Genomic DNA, 18,116 nt, shown 5'->3' with positions numbered 1-18,116 from the left:
GCGCACAGAGGCAGACTGTGCAGGCAGACTAGAAGTGCACATAAATAGACAATTTGTGAAGGACCTCTCTCTTGTTGCACCCTTTCTTCACCACACATCAAAGCCTCAACGAGGTGGGAAACAAGTCAAGGCCTCAGCAAGGTTAGGGCTAGGCATCTGTTGAGACTGAAGAGGATGCCCTCTGGTCATAGTGATGTCCTGCTGGTTCAGAACAAGGCTTATGTAGTCACGGCAACCTATACCCTGTAGCAGCCAACCAGATGCCTCCAGGAAGCCCACTAACAAGACAGAAGGGAAATGGTGCTCTCATGCTATTGATCCCCAGGCCAGCCATTGGCATTCAGAGGCTGCTATACCTCCATGATCAGGATAACTCTGACCATGGAGGTATAATTTAGTCATCAGTAGTAGTCACTGACAGCCTTATCCTGAAGGCTATTTAGTGCAAACTTGTCTATCTGAACACCTGGGTGCTGTCACTTGTACAAAGGTTTCCTCCATGTTTGCCTCTCACCACACCCACGTCTGGAAGGCTGCCCACAGGGGAATGTGGTCCTCAGGCTGATAAAAGCCTCCCCTCCCCTCGCTCTCCAATAATATAAGTCAGTTGTTGGGCAACGGATGGGGAAATGTTTAAAATATGCAGGCATGAAATGAAATCCAGGCTGCGAGGGAGTGGAGGAGTGAATGAAGCAAATGCCTTATGGCCTGAAGAAGTTTCAGTGTAATCCTCAGCTTTAGCAAACATAAAACACAAAGCTGTTCTTATTCAACGACAATAATGTTGACTAATCTGGAAACTGATTGGAGTGACATTTGGAAAATGTTATGCGAATGTCTGCTACCCCATTAGCATTAGAAATCCCATTAGCATTTCATCTCATCTCAGGAGCAAAATTCTGGAATTCTGACTCAAGCAAAGATTTCATTAGACACATAGGAGGCTTTCATAGAATCACAGAACTGTAGAGTTGGAAGAGACCATGAGGGCCATCTATACCAAACCCCTGCAATGCAGGAATCTTTTGCCCAACGTGGGGCTCAAACCCACGACCCAGATTAAAAGCCTCATGCTCTACTGACTGAGCTATCAGTAGTTAGGATCAGTAAAACATGGTCAATGAGGATACACTTTCCCCTGACCTGGGCTGAGTGGGGTTGACAGGCATGGTTTCCCTAATGGCTGCTTGCCATATGGTTTCCACAAGCGTTGTAGAATATTAGATTATTAGCAGCCATTGATAAGGGGGTGTAGGCTGAGCTATACTTTTTTTTAATCGTCTTAATTTGTGTGCACCTTTATTTTCCCTTTGTCATTTAAAAATTATAACTTTTCAACATTCAAATGTCCTCTCTCCCAACAGTTTATATGTAAAGAGAAGCCCTTGGAAGGTGTCAACCTTTTAGAAAGGAACACTTAAGAGTAGTACTTAAGCACTGAAATATTATGTCGAGAAAGTGACAGGTACAGCAATAAAACACACAAAACAGTATGTTTTCCTGGGCCTTTAGCAAAGCAAACTACCATAAATTTCCTTCAAGTGCTGTCTCCTGACAGGAAGCTTATTAATATTTAACACCTCAATAGGAGGAAATCTGCATAATTTGATGGTTGAAAGAAATAGTGGTGCCACGAACCGTTCTGCTCCATGACGCTTTTGCCTTTAAAGGGTGTGTTCGCAAGACTGCTCATTTTGTGTCATGTGAGAAATGCAAGACTTTTACGCCTTCTTCAAAACAGTGATTCCAAAACTTCCTATAGCTCAAGCACAGGGCTCCCCACCACCCCACTTCCAGAATTTAAATTGAGGCATGGTTCACTCTTACACCTGAAAATGTTTATCTGGCAGCATAAAGCTGAGCCAACATATGTATCAGAACGAAGTGAAGTGGTAAAATGGAATGCTTCCTTGGGGAACAAGAGTTCCCGGCAAGTAGAAAGTCAGCATAGCGGTCACATGACTCCCAATGTATTCATTTCATATTTGCACATTCAAAAGCACGGGACTGTATGCAACTCAAAAGACACCCACTGAAATCAATGGACCTATGATAATCATGTTCGTTCAATTCAACAGGTCTAGTCTGAGAATGATGAACACTGGATGTGCTCAGCAGAGCAAAGGATTCCGATGTTGCTACTATGGAATAAGCTGGTGTGTTTTGGGGTGCTGAGGCTCACATTGTATATACGTGTAAATAAAACCATATATCTTAAAGACACTACAGTCTCTGTTGTGCCTGGTTTTCTGAAGAAAACACAAACCCTGAGTGAGCACCAGGAACCCCTGAAGTCTCATGTACTGCTCTGTGGAGATTGGTGTGGTGTGTAACACTATATTTGCTTGATGGTTGTTGCTGCAGGAGGAAAGAAGATTCCTCTCCTTTTGGGTGCCTGGAACACTAAGGATGCCACATACTCTTGGGAGTTGTAGCTTTCCTCCAGGGCTTCTGTGGATCCCAGTACAGATGCCAAATCTCGTTAAAACAAATGTCTGTGCTACAAACACACAAGTTGCTCAAAGGGGATCATGAGCTCAGGTCTGGATATTTTCAGGGCTTTTTGTCAGCTGGAACTTGCAGGAACTCAGTTCCGGCACCTCTCGGGGGGGGTGCTATTACCATTATAAGAGAATAAGGGAGGGTGTTCACAGCGAGTTCCAGCACCTCCTTACCTAGAAAAATAGCACTTAATATTTTTATGGGATTTGTCATTGAATGAGTTAAGTGTGTGCCTGATATCAGCAACACACTTTCATGTGTAAGCATTTTTATTTTTATTTTTGACATGAATGCACTCCAGCCATTTTCCAGAGTCGACTCCCAGTAAACATGCATGTTACAAATTAATGCTGAGATTCACTTCTACATGGTAGAGTTGCAAGCTTGAAAATGACCTCTGATTTTTGCAGGTTGATTGATATTGTTAAGTTAACAAATGCCCTTGCAAAAGTAACCAAATCATACCTTTCTGATTCTTGAAAACTGCAAAAGAAATTGTTGTTCTTTCTGTTCAAAGACCTCAGGACTCTCATTAATATTCATACAGCATTTCTAATATACTGGAAGCATTAGATTTATGTAATAAGCTAATCAGGTTAGACCACAGGTATTAATCTGAATTGGGCTTCATTAAACCATTTATTCTTTTATATTAACAGTTCTCTTGTATAATTCTATACAATTGTGCCAATGGGCATTTTCAAATACAGCTTTGGAAGAAAGTGATAAAGTAGGAAAGAGGGAAATGAAAGTTTGACCATATAAACATCAGGAAAAAGCTTTTCACAGGAAAAACTGTTTGAATGGACTTCCTAGGTGCTTCTGAAGTCCCTCTGCTGCCCCCAATAAAATATTTTGGGGGGTTGCCCCTCCAATGGGCATTGCCATTCAAATGGTGTGCATGTGCTTTCTCAAGTAAAGGAGCCAGCAGCAGAGATACTGTTGGTGTCCAGTAACTTGCCAAGCACCTAAGCTGGGGAAAGAGGATGGGGTAGAATTTTGTTAAAATTCAGCAATTAAATTTGTGGTCCTGAATTATGTTCCACACATATTCAGCCTAGGATCAGGGCTGTGTGTTTGAGAGTGTGTGCAAATTTTCTAAGTAGTTTGCCCCAATCTCCAAGGAACAAAAGCGAATCTATTGTCTGAAATCTTTTCTTTTTTTCTTCGTTTCATCTTGGTTCCATGCAGTGGCAGATGGATAACCAACATGGACCTTCTCTTGGTGAAAACAAAGTCTGTTCCTACTCCTTTATTCTCTACATAAAGAGTAGATCCTTAGTTTCCTTTCAAAGGTCACTTTGACTGACAGCTCAGAGAGAGCTCCACTCTACCTTACAATACAACAGCTGCTGGAAACAGACGGCTCAAGTGTCTGGGGAATATGTCAAACTGACCTTGTTTCAGCTGGTACCACAACACTCTCCACAATAGCTTTAACTAGTTTCAAGTCTACGTTTATCTCTTCAATACAATTGGCTTCAGAAATGCTTTGAAACAATGCTGACATAGCAAACAAATATTTCAGAATACTTAGGATATCTTCTTGGAACTTATGCATGCAAAAGATATATATCTGTATAGAATGGACTCTGTAGGCCATGGGTAGGGAAACTAAGGCCTAGGGGCTGGATCCAGCCCAATCTAAATTCGGCCTTCTAAATCTGGCCCATGGATGGTCTGAGAATCAGCGTGTTTTTACATGAGTAGAAGGTGTCCTTTTATTTAAAATGCATCTCTGGGTTATTTGTGGGGCCTGCCTGGTGTTTTTGCATGAGTAGAATGTGTGCTTTTATTCAAAATGCATATCTGGGTTATTTGTGGGGCATAGGAATTCATTCATTCCCCCCCCCCCAAAAAAAATATAGTCCGGCCCCCCACAAGGTCTGAGGGACAGTGGATTGGCCCCCTGCTGAAAAAGTTTGCTGACCCCTGCTGTAGGCAGAGAAATGGATTGCAATGAGCAACATTGTGACTGATTAGATATATTTGTCTGATTGCCTGGCGTGCTCTGGTCCATTGGGTCACGAAGAGTCGGACACGACTAAACAACAACAAAGTTTCAAATAGTTTGCTTTCAAACCAGCTAACCAAGTTGCTCTGATAATTAACCTAGTAATGTGAGGTTCATATGGAACATCTTGAGAGCCAGCGTGGTGTAGTGGTTCAGAGCAGTAGATTTGTAATCTGGTGAACTGGGTTTGATTCCCTGCTCCTCCACATGCAGCTGCTGGGTGACCTTGGGCCAGTCACACTTCTCTGAAGTCTCTCAGCCTCACTCACCTCACAGCATGTTTGTTGTGGGGGAGGAAGGGAAAGGAGAATGTTAGCCACTTCGAGACTCCTTCGGGTAGTGGTAAAGCGGGGTATCAAATCCAAATCCAAACTCTGAAAAGTATAGAATTCTCTGAACACAGCCAGCTTTTTTAAAAAATACATAGGCATGTTATATTCCAGAAACAAGAGCAGGGAGGACCAAATGGCCACATTCCAATACCTAAAAGATTATCTCACTCCTTATGTACAGCACAGCTAAGGGCTTCCTTCAGATACTATCAGGATGTCCATTTTATAAAATGTAAGAATCAAGCCTTTTGTGTGGTGGCACCCATCCTTTGGAACTGCCTCCCCTTGAAGAGTACATTGAATTGCATTTGCCATTTTACCAACCATTCACTCAGGGGTCCTTTTGGAGCTCTTCACACAATCTCTTTTTGTTTCAATTACCCTGAACAATTTAGTACCATCAGCAAACTTGGCCACCTCACTGCTCACTCCAAACTGTAGATCATTTGTGGCCGGTCCTTGAGGGATTCCACTTTCTACATCTCTCCATTCAGAGAATGGCCTGATCCTGTCTAGAGTCTATGTCATTCCTAGTAGCTATGTTGAACACTGAATGGAATGATCCAGATTTGGTGTGTGCTATTAGTAGTATGTGGATGCCACCAAACTCAGTTTCTCTTTTTCATCAAAGCCAGTTGAGGAAGTGGAAATGCTAGTCTTTTACTAGCTGCAGTAACAGACTCAATGAGGGCCCAAAACCTGAAGCAAGAATGAGGTCGTGTTAATGGGAGGTTTATCTACCTAGATGAATGGTGTTCAACCAGGCCTTTGGCTATTTAATATTCTATGGCCTTTTAAATGTGTTTGTGGGAGGGGGGTGTTATTGTTTCATTTTGTGTTTGTTCTATCTATTTATTTATCTTGTATTTTTATCTTGCAAACCTTCCTGAGATGTTTGGATGAAGGGCAAGTTAATAAATAAAACAAATAAATCCTGTTCTGGAGGCGATGCACTCCACCTAAAGGATTAGTTAGGTTCGTAATTTGAGGGTACTCAATGATCCATCTCTGCCAGTAGAGACACAAGTGACCCCTGTGGCTTGAATTGCATTTTACCAGCCTAGTTTGTGAGGCCAGCTACTGCCTAACTTGACAGTTAGTGAACTATGCCTCTCACAACCCATTGCACATGCAGTTGCATTTGAAAATAGTCCAAAAATTTCAGTTGGGGCAGAACATGGATGCAAACTGGTATAAACATATTATGCCAGTATTTTGCCATCTTCACTGACTACCAGTTCATTTACAGGCCCAATTAAAAGTGCTGTTCAGTCTTTTCCCCTTGAAAGCCCTTCCTTGTTGGGACCTCAGTACCTGAAGAGTTGCCACTTCCCATATGTAGCTTGACATAATCATCTATGGCCCTTGGTGGCTATGAGTAAAAGGACCTTTTCAGTAGTGGCTCCCATTTGTGGAATGCCACCCGGGGGGTGGAGAGCAGGCGGGGGCGAGGCTGGCATACTGGGGGCATGGCGCCCAGCGTGGGTGGGGGGCCCCCGCGATGGCACCCCACCAGGATCACCCAAGAGCCTTGTCTGGCATCTACTCTGATGCCTTTTTGGCCCCAGGAAAACCCTTTTCGTTCTCCATTTTAATTTAAATTGTGGCTGTTATTATTGTTTACGGCCTGTAGATTTTACTCATTGACTCTCTGCTTTGAATTTATCTGCTTTGATCCTAATCAGTGTCTTATTATTCCCTACATTTTGTCTACTGTGGTCTTTAATAATTTCCTGTTATGGGACTGCCTATAAATAGTTGAAAATGTAATGAATAAATAAGCATTTTGTTGACTTCTATAAACAGCTAGGAAAAGTTATTCTGGAGACATGGAATTCTAAACATCAAAAGAAAGTGAATTTCTTAGTGTAAAGGTCTTGAATAGTAGCACTTCCAGGTAATTGCCTATTATGATGTGAGAGCACTTAACCAATAAAGCAGAGTCTTAGCTATTCCATTGTCTGAAGCCAAGAGAGGTTGTAATAATAAATTTAAACCCATCGCTTGCTATTACATCTTGAGTTATCTTCAAAGCTCAATTCAAGCATTGCGAACAGTTAGGGGTGGACAAATATGTTAGCTTTGTTTTCTCATTGGCTCATTTTTCTAATGCCAAGTTCAGTTTGCAAGACTTCTGGATCAGTTTACATTTTTAGAAGTACAACATATTTCTGCAATGTTTTAATACCCAGTATACCAATTTTTCCCCAAGCAATCTTCCATAATATAGTGCATTTGTATATGTCATTTTCTACTAGTATATCCATTTTGAAGCATATTTTCCCCTAATATATGCATTTACATGCATATTTTGGGCTTGAAGAGCACTGCAGAATTCAAAGCAGTGTGCATTTTGGAGGATGGCTACATATCAGGAAATGTACATTACCTAAGTTCACATTAACATGCATCTTGAACCAATATCACCTCTATGGGTAGTGGGGTTGGCATACACTTTGGAACTTCCTTCCTATTGACATTTAGCAGGTGCCTTCACTGCCCTCTTTTTGGTGCCAGCTAAAAACATTGATTGATTGATTGATTGATTGATTGATTGATTGATTGTTTAAACAAGCCTACCCAGATATGTGCTGATGTGTGTTTTAATCTGTTGTTAGATTATAGCTGATTTTAATCTTTTCAAATATTACAAATGGTTGTTTTAAACTGTTTTTGCCAGTAATTTTACTCTTTTATTCTTTGTGTAAGCGGGTTTTTACAATCAAGCAGTGTACACAGGAGAGGACCTGGTGTGCTTCACTTCCTTAGCCCTTGAAAGGCCTCCACATTCCAAAATACAATCAATCCTGGAATTTAGTCTTTGTTCCCAGGATGAGTAGATAGCTCTACATCAGAGGTGGCAGCCTGTACCCTTCCAGATATTGGTCTACAACTCCCATCATTCCTGGCCATGTTGTTTGCGGCTGATGGGAGCTGGAGTTCAACAACATCTGGAGGGCAATGGGTGCTGACCTTTAAAGCCCTAAATGGCCTCGTCCCAGTATACCTGAAGGAGCGTCTCCACCCCCATCGTTCAGCTTGGACATTGAGGTCCAGGGCCTTATAGCTATTCCCTCACTATGAGAAATGAGGCTACAGGGAACCAGGCAGAGGGCCTTCTCGGTAGTGGTGCCCGCCCTGTGAAATGCCCTGCCATCAGATGTCAAGGAAATAAACAACTATCTGACTTTTAGAAGACATCTGAATGCAACTATGTTTAGGGAAGTTTTTAATGTTGTTTTAAAGTGTTTTTAATATTCTGCTGCGAGCCGCTCAGAGTAGCTGGGGAAACCCAGCCAGATATGCAGGTTATAAATAATCCATAAAATTATTATTATTATTATTACCATCCCCATGGGTAAGCAGAGCTCACTGGGTCATACTTTGCTCTGAAAAACTTACAGAACATTTCTGTTCATGCCTGTTCAGAAGCAAATGTACACATTCAAACTTAAATTCCACACTGAGAGAAATTGCCTACAAAAAAACAAATAACTACAGTAGTGGAACCCATTTTAGAGAGTTCAAACCTGAGGTGAGGTATAAACCACAAGATCTATTCCCAGTATTTTCAGTTTGCCCATAAATCTCCCACTTCAGACATTAGCAACATACCCTATTCTGCTCTGATTTTAATAGTCTGTATTAACTAACACACAAACACACACACAACTGGGCTTTTGGCTATGCAGGCAAAGTGTCTGGTGCTCAGCTGTGTCTCTGTGGGCTTATTAATCCACATTCAGTACATATGCATAGGCCCCGCATGTGCTTGGCGTGTGTTTCATCAGGCAGATGTTGCAGGTTTTTAATCTCCAGGAAGTATCATGTGGATTAAATCACAAATCTCTAAACATTATTCTTAATTGCTGCAGTAAGTAGGACAGGCCTGTGGTAAGAATAGCTCACCATTTAAATGAAAGCAATAAACAAACATTTGAAATTCTGACTGGCTTTAAGCTCATTTACTCAAATGATTATTCTTTTCTTACTGATTTTTCCTTCTTCTCTCCATGCTATATAAAACACAGTACGCCTCCGGCAATCAGCATATCCACATGGCAAGGGAACTCCCAGGGGAAGAAGGCTCAGAGCCTGGGGAGTGGTGGTGGGATGATGCTGAGTGTTCAGCGAGAGAAGAGGGAGCAGACTGGGAGGAGGAAATTTTGGAAGCTGAAGACATAACAGGGTTTAGTGAGCAGGAAGTGGCTGTGGCAGAGAGCAGTCCAGAATTAAAGGCAGAAGCAGAGGGTGGAGAGGAGGGGTGGGGCCAAGAGACAGAGATCAGACAAGCTGTTGAAGAAGCCAGGGGGTCTCCCTGTCTGCTGCAACCAGATCCCCCACCCTTTGGTCTCCCAGGATCAGAAGAGGTGTGAAGAGGATGGAGCAGAGACACATTGTTGGAGTCTCAGATTGCTTGGAAAGGACCTGGGGGAGGAGGAGGCTTAGGCAACTGTGGAAAGGTGGGGACCTTCAGTCCTCCCAACTGCCTCATTGGGGCAAGATCTACTGGGAAGAGTTGCCTTGCTCACTAGGTCTGTCCACCTGAGCTGTTTGTTTCTTTGAATAAGGAGTCAATGTCACTGACACCGTGTGTGTTATTACTGACCAGTTCCTGGTACCCACCCTGATGCTACATTATTCACAGGACATTGTGTACACAATATCCCCATTCCACATACCTGTAACCCTTCAATGGCCAGTTTGAGGATAGAAGGTGTTAATTTGGAAGCTTGCTTGAAGGAGAAATTACTCCAGTCTATAATTAGAACGAAGCCATTTATCTGAAGCTCTTGGTCTTCAATGAGAACTTCTAAGGACAGCAGAATAGCCCGTAAAATGTCTATGAAAGAATTCCTAGGGATGGAATAAAAGAGAGGAGAAAATAATTGTAGTTATCAACAAATCACAAGCCATGAATGAATGAATGAATGAATGAATGAATGAATGAATAAAATTATTAATATTATTCTGGTGAAAGAAGCAACATTTCATGATTTGGATTAATGTTTTCTGAAACGGCAGATATTTCAAAATATTCCAATAAACATTTCTCAAAGAAAATGGTGCTGGTTCCCTGCGGCGTGTTCTGCTTCACCACCTGAGATGAGGAAGGAACTGCCCCCACCAACTTGCTGCCCCCACCACCTCACTCTTACTGAAGCACCCACAAAGCAATGGTGTTAGTGATGGGTTCTAGTGTGAACTTGTGAGATCTTACAGAGCTTGGTGAGATCTCACTGGAAGCCAGCGCTGCTTCTCTACCAGCAGGGGAGGTAGAGAGGTGAGCAGGGCACCCACAGTGGCACTGCCTCCTGGATTTCTGCCATCTGAAGCACTACCTTAGCCCACCTTATGGGCAGGTCAGCCCTCTTGGTTCCTCCTCTGGTTATGAAACATAATCCATCTTGTGTTTCCAAATTCTGGCTTCTTTCCACAAAACAAGAGTCCTCTATGGGACAGCTGGAGCTGATCAACTTATCCAGACTTTTAGAAATTCAATAAAGAACTAACAAATTTAAGACATTTTTAAATTACAACATTACTCCTAAGTCATTCCTGGGGAACAAAAGTCTGCACCTATCCTTGAAAATCTTCCAGCAAATAGATTACTTGGCAGTTTATCTCACTGAAGAAATTCTTCTGCTGTGCAGCATTGCTTTCCTAATGATGAAGATAAATCTATGTTTTGTAATGTAATCCTATTGTTGCATTTATTATCCACAAAGGGGATAGTGACCAATTGTTTTCTGCCTTCTTTTCACAAGCTCTTTTCATTTGAGCTAAGCACCCACCCTATTCTCACCCCATATTATATTGCTTCTGTATGATTTCCAATTTGTTCATCTTTTCACTTCCCTCTATCTGGAACAAATTAGTTTATTTGAGCTTCTTTGGATATTTCTGTTTCTTTTTGGCTTTTGGCTTTTCCAGATCAGATATTGAAAATATGAAGTATTAAAAGTGATAATAATATATAAGTGTGCATAATTGCTCTCATGTTCTCTTTTTCACACTTTGAATTGTTCTTTCTTAATTCAGCCTTGTATCTTATTAACTTCTCTGACCACCATTGTACATTGAGTACAATTCTTAATTGTCTGGCTGACAATGCCTAGACCTTTCCTTTCCTTGTGAGGTTGCAAGTAATACAAAACTGACTGATGCTTATAAGTATGTGGAAACTGTAGCTCTGTATCGCTAATATGATTAGATAAATAACCTAGCGTTTTTCATTGCTGATAACTGTAATACTCTGTTTTAGGACTCCCTGCATTTTATCCTGAAGACCTTGGCCTTTCTTCTTAATACTCTACTGTATCAATCTTTAGTTAAGGCATATTCTACCAATTTTCAAAGCACAGAAATTAGTCCTTCTAGGGTAGTCCAATATGAACCTCTACTGAAGTTTTTAAAGGTTGATGTTTTATCGTTTTTTTATCATTATATATATATATATATATATATATATATATATATATATATATAGTCCAGTAGCCCTTTAGAGACCAACTAAGTTTGTTCTTGGTATGGGCTTTCGTGTGCATGCAAGAATCTTGTCTTTAAGGTGCTACTGGACAATTTATATATATATATATATATATATATATATATATATATATATATTTGCTTTCGTAGATTTTCACGGGTACAGGAATGCAGGTTTTGGTGTCTTCGGGTGTCTTCCCGTGTAAGAGTCGGGGTGTCTGTGCGACGTTTCGACGAGGTCTCACTCGTCATCTTCAGGCTGGTGCTTAACAAGAAGCCGAAAGCACCAGCCTGAAGATATATATATATATCTACTGCATCAGACCAACACAGCTACCTACATGAAATAATAATAATAATTATACCTGATTATGTGCAGCTAGACTTACAGCTATGACTTTGCTATTTCTGTTTCTTTCCTACATTTATAGAATTGTAGAGCTCGAAAGTGACTGCATATGGATGCAACACTAAACCACAGTCGGAGTCTTAACAAGACTTACACATCCCCCCCATCACACATCCCCCCAATCCCTGCTTAAACTGTATCACAGCTGCAAGAAGATCAGAGCCTTTCACATCTGTTTTCAACTAACACCATTTACTCATTATGTCCAAACCTTGGTTGGTGTTCAAACAATGGTTAGTGATCCTGGTTTGTTACTCTAATCCAGGAATGAGTAACTTTTTTTCAATGCAAGGGCCACATGCCCTCATATATACCCTTCCTGGGGCCACATGTCAGTGGTCAGTGAATGTGGCAAATATGGATGATGGGGCAAAGGATATGACTCTTACCATAGGCGATAGTGCAGCCACACAAAAGTCACCGGTTCCTAACTACCACCATCCCACAAAATCTTTCATTCTCCATCAAGGTAAAGTATTATCAGAGTTCAAGGCACATTCCAGACTGGCAAATGCATTCCAGGAGGGCACAGAGCAAAGCTAGAGTGTGAGCTGGAACAGTTCTGAGATCCAGCAATGCCTGCCATGAAACATAGTTGACACTAACCACAGTTTACAGTTCAGGCAAACAAATTCTGTGGTTAGTTGAAAGCTTTTGCTTCTAATCTTGTCCTAAAGGCCACACCAAAGAATGGGAAGGGAAAGGGGAGCACATGAACCTGAAGCTTGTATATGCGATACAAAACTACCAGACGAGGCCACTTTTTAGCCCAGCACCTGCCCTGATTTCCTCCATACATAACAAGATTGAAAGTTTATGTTAATGCCACAAGCAGATTGCACGAGTAGCCAAGGCATACTGTGATAGGATTATTTTAACATACGAAATAATATTCAAGATGATGATTTAAGTAAGGAAGGGGAAAGAGGGAAAACACTGGGATTCATGTGCTAGTATGGGAGAATTTATGTCTCATCCCCATTAACCAATTGTATCTGCAAAACCCATCAGAAGAGTTCCCCCCCCCTTTGTGCTATAACACAATTCCAATATTTCTGTCTTTTATTGCACTAAAGACTGCTATCATAGATATTTCTGTCTTTGTTAAAGTAAATGCTGCAATCTAAAATATTAATATTCATATTCTTGATCTTGATCTTTGTGGAACTTACTTTATTATTATTATTAATTGAATTTATATACCGTCCCATACCCACAGGTCTCAGGGCAGTTCACAGAATAAAATCAGAATATAAAACCACAAAATACATAATCAAAATAAAAACAAGAACCCAATAAGCCCCCCCCCCCAACCCCCATTTTAAAAGAGCATGGGATGTCAATCAAATCAACCAAAGGCCTGGTTAAAAGGGAACGTTTTTGCCTGGTGCCTAAAGGTGTATAATGAAGGTGCCAGGCAAACTTCCCTGGGGAGAGCATTCCACAGATGGGGAGCCACTGCAGAAAAGGCCTATTCTTGTGTTGCCACCCTCCAGATCTCTCAAGGAGGAGGCGGCACACAAAGAAATGTCTCAGAAGATGATCTCAGGGTCTGGGTAGCTTCATATGGAAAGAGGTGGTCCTTGAGGTATTGTGGTCCTGAGCTGTTTAAGGCTTTATAGGTCAAAACCAACACTTTGAATTGGGCCCAGAAACTAATTGGTAGCCAGTGCAATCTGACCAGGATCGGTGTAATATGCTCAAACCATCTTGCTCAGGTGAGCAACCTGGCTGCTGAATTCTGCACTAGCTGAATTCAGATAGGGGTGTAGCTGGGCCACCAGCCAAAGCTGATTAAAGGTACTTCATGCCACTGAGGCCTCCTGAGCCTCAAGCGACAGCAAGGGATCCAGGAGCACTCCCAAGCTACAAACCTGCTCCTTCAGAAGAAGTGTAACCCCATCAAAAGCAGGCGATCTCCCACCCATCCTGTCTAGGGAACCACCCACTAAAAGTGCCTCAGTCTTATCTGGATTGAGCTTCAGTTTGTTGGCTCTCATCCAGTCCATTACCAAGGCAAGACACTGGTCTAGCACTTCCACTGCCTCACCTGCAGATGTAAAGGAGAAATAGAGCTGAGTGTCATCAGCATACTGCTGACAATGTACTCCAAACCTCCGGATGACCCCAACCAGTGATTTCATGTAGATGTTAAACACATTGAAGCTTCCATAGCTTCCCCAAGCAACACCCTCTGGGAATGACCATTCAAGTAGGACTGGAACCACCACAAAGCGATGCCACCCACCCCTAGTTCAGACAGTTGCTCCAGAAGGATACCATGGTCGATGGTATCGAAAACCGCTGAGAGGTTGAGGAGAATTGACAGGGACATGTTTCCCTTGTGTCTATCTCGACAGAGGTCATCATACAGGGTGGCCAAAGCAGTTTCTGTGCCAAAACCATGCCTAAACCCCAGTTGAATTCACACATTTAGGACCCAGCAGCAGAAGCAATATAAGCAACCACACCTAATGTTGATATAATCTAACATACATGTTATACATTAAGGACGCATAACTGGGAATGCCTTAGAGAAAGGGAGAAAACATTTCCCTTTTATGGATCAGAGTGTCTTGATGACAGAAAATGATTGTTGTTTGTTGCTTTGATCAGAGGGACTTGGTGCCACTTTTTATGTAATCTGACTTGTCAAGGCTGTATTGCTTTGGAAGCTATATTTTGTACAATCAGGGCAAAGTACTGGCAAAAAATATAGAACAAGCACAGGACCCTTCAGTTACAACGAAATGAACCAGATCTTCACAAGACTTAATTTACAAAGACTGTAATTTGACTTCAAGATGCTCTTGATCAAATTGGAGGATAGTAATGGTACTATTTTTCCCTGTTCCTGACCTGTCAATACCATTCGGTTGAAATTTTAAAATGACAATTGGGGATTTGATTGCTACTGAATTTAGTACCTGCTAATTTCACATCAAAGCAGAGGTTAAAAATTTCAGAGCAACCACGATATCAACTAGTTTTCACCACTTCAAGAAATTGCAACTTCTCTGAGATACTGTTAAGGTGGAAGGGCAAATTTCAAGCCTAGGGTATCATTGGGAAATGAATTGAAGACAAAATTGACAATATGATAATACAAACCTATGGGCTACATTGGGAATACTACATACAGCTCTGGTTGCCACATCTCAAAAGGGATACTGTAGAACTGGGAAAGGTGCAGGAATTATCAGAATTATCAACTGGCTGTGCCAATTCCTGATGAGGAAAAGTTGCAGTATTGTGTTACCTGGCTTCACAATGTGAAGGGAGGCAGATAAGGGTGATGATGTAAGAGCAGCGGCTGCAGTGGCATAGCCAATCTACTACCCACTCTGAAATCCCCACTGCTTCACCTCTCTCCATCTTGGTTCATGGAAGTGAGCACTGCATTAGGAAACCAGGTAAGCAATGCCACCGTGCCCCACCCCTCCCCACTGGCTGCTACTGGGCTGCGTACTCTCTCCAATATTTGAGATCCCCAGTTGCTGGGGAACAATGCTGGGAGATGACTACTGCATTGTGGGTTTCCCATGGACTGGTCACTGTAGGAAACAGGACACTGGACTAGATAGGCCTTTGGTCTACTCCATCAGGGCTCTATTTACATTTTCATGCAGTGGTTCCCAACTTTGTTTAACCATGGATGATTTAAACATTGCTGATGGTTTTTGTAGATCCTGCTGTAGCAATCGCAATATGTGTGCTATATGCTGTAGGCTTTCCAACTGTATTCACACACACACACACACACACACACACACACACCACCCCTTTCCTTTCTTTTTCATTATTACAGTTAACCTTGCTTATAATTCAAACAGTACTACAATATAGGAAACAAAGGAAGCAATAAAAACACTATCATTTCCCAAACCAGCAGCAGGAATGCAATGCTTACACATTTCTGTTTACAGTGGTGCCCTGCAAGACGAATGCCTCGCAAGACGGAAAACTCGCTAGACGAAAGAGTTTTCCATTCTGGAGGTGCTTCACAAAACGAATTTCCTATGGGCTTGCTTCGCAAGACGACAATGTCTTGCGAGTTCCTGCTGGTTTTTCTTCCTCCCCCCCCCTTTTCTAAGCCACTAAGCCGCTTATCAGCTGATCCGATCAGCAGATAAGCCGCTTAAAGCCACTAAAAGCCGCTAATAGCGCTAATCGGCTAATCCGTCAATGGGCTTACTTCGCAAGACGAAAAAACCGCTAGACGAAGAGAATCACAGAACGGATTCTTTTCATCTTGCGAGGCACCACTGTACTGTGCATCCATTGCATTCCTGCTGCTGGTTTGGGAAGCAGCGTATACAAGATGTTAGTAAAATCCACATCTACCCTGTCATTTCTTATGAATTACTGAGTTTTGATGCATTTTCCTCCAAAGCAGCTTTGATCCGAATTGAGGGGGAAAACAATCTAGCTCTGTTCGAAGGTGGCGATCTATACACAGCCATGGGGAGCTGAACTCCTAGGGCTGAGACCTTTTAGGGGCCCCAATATTTTGGAAGGAAGGGGAGGCCAAGCGCAGAGCCAAGTACAGTGTGGCTTCTTGCCATGGAGAGGAAGGAGCAGGGAAGCAGCCCCCAGCCAGTGGCAGTGACAGGAGAAGTAGCAGTCACCGGCCATTGAAGCTGCGCTGCTCAACTCCCTGGCTCCTCCTGATGTCCTGACATCATACGCATGACTTCGGGATGTCATTGTTAAGAGCTCATCCTACACTCGAGCTCATCCTACACTAGCAGAGACACATGCCCGACTGGTATGTTCTCTCCCTCCTGGTCGATTGTTCAGGAGCTTCTTTCTTCTGCCCGAACATCACAGCGACCGATGCCAACAGACACCAGCACACTTAGGGATCTGCAGAGTCTTTGCAGCTTGCATAACAGACCTCAGCAACTCAACTTAGCATTTTGGCTAATCTACTTTATTTACGTATAAACACACACGGAGCACTGCAACATGGCTCCCTCTCTCTCTAGCATCAGACAGCAAAGAGAAAAAGAACAAAGGACAATAGTCCCACTTTACAGAACACAGTAACACAAACATCCTGTCTCCGTCACTTCCCACTCTGTGGAGTCAAAACATATACTGTCATGTGATAGACAAAAATCCCATGACTGCAATCATGGAGAGGAATTCTAACAGTCACACGGATGTCAGCCACCCCTTTCTCCCTTAGAAGTTGGTGCCTCTGACACAGCCGCTATCTCTCATCCTAACCAACCCCACAGAGGCGTTGTGAGTATCCCTGGAAGGGCTTCTCATATCCTGCCCAGAGCAACTTGGACGAAGAGTGGGATAAAATGGAATTGTTGGGAGCTGCTGGGGCTCCAACCAGGGCAGCTCCCTCATGCGGTGAGCCACTGAATTGCAAGATGGAAGTTGCAACATCTGCCTAAGCAGTGAAGTACTCTTGGGCCCTAGCTTGACTTCATCCACCCATGCCAGTCACTGGATCCTTCTGGACAGGAAGGAACACATGAGAGGATTCCCTGCTCCATTTGAGACTTGTTTGAGCAACATGATCTGCTTGAATTTTGGTGTGCTCTAAAATTGGGCTGAAGTATTCAGAGAACAAGGAGCGAGTAAGGAAGGACTGTGAGCTGATGATTCCAAGAAAGGAGTGGGGTATACAATTGCTCTCTGTATCTAATTGACCTGCTGCTTAGTAAAAGTGCATATGCAATTTGCCTCTACTAATACTTGCATACTGTAAATAAACCGATTATTACAAATGTGCTGTGAGTCTCCAGTGTCTCCTCTCCTTAAGAAAGCCAAAACTCAGGTAGTGCTTCCCCTAAAACTTCTCACGGCTCTGGAAGGTGGGAGCATGTGAAAATGCAACAGCTTTAAATACGAACCAGACATATTAAGCTAATATTTTCTCATTTCAGTTATCCTGTCATGTGTGATGTCTTCTGTTATTGCTCTCCTAGGATGTAAACAGAAGCCATCGAAACCAACTTCTGATAGCCACAAATGTCTTTAATAATTTATTCTTTGCGGTTAAACCCTCCATGAGTTAACACCTCGTGTTATTTATAGATTAAACCAAGCACTGGGTTTGTACCGCAAAAGAAACAAAGGAGACTGCTGATTGATCTGAACGGTAATGAACCAAGTTCATTTAGTTACACAGCCAGAGTTCTTCAGATTGCAGCTTTGACTGGAAGTCTGAAGGAGGCAGAGAAGTGCAGAGGAGAGGATGCAAGACAGGCTGCGAAACTGAACAAACGGGAAAAACTGTTGTAGAAAGTGTTTTTGCCCTCATCTTGGGAATTGTTCTCTTAATCAGGTATTCTTTGTGCAAATATCACTGTTCATGTTCATGCAAAAGGGCAATCATTTATTTATTTTT

General features: G+C 42.3%; 1 protein-coding gene across 1 annotated transcript in view; it reads right to left on the bottom strand.

Moving 5' to 3' along the window:
- The window catches only part of CLVS1 (clavesin 1), a 72,038-nt gene that overhangs the window by 41,192 nt on the left and 12,730 nt on the right, over nucleotides 1-18,116 (bottom strand). The window contains exon 3 of the mRNA XM_082233961.1: nucleotides 9,531-9,705. Coding sequence (XP_082090087.1) covers nucleotides 9,531-9,705 — 175 coding nt within the window. The remainder of the gene's footprint in view (nucleotides 1-9,530; nucleotides 9,706-18,116) is intronic.

Source organism: Podarcis vaucheri, assembly GCF_965113315.1.
Source record: "Podarcis vaucheri genome assembly, chromosome: 8".
Classification (NCBI taxonomy): domain Eukaryota; kingdom Metazoa; phylum Chordata; class Lepidosauria; order Squamata; family Lacertidae; genus Podarcis; species Podarcis vaucheri.
Note: the sequence above shows the minus strand (reverse complement) of the source record. Positions and strands in the feature narration are given on the sequence as shown.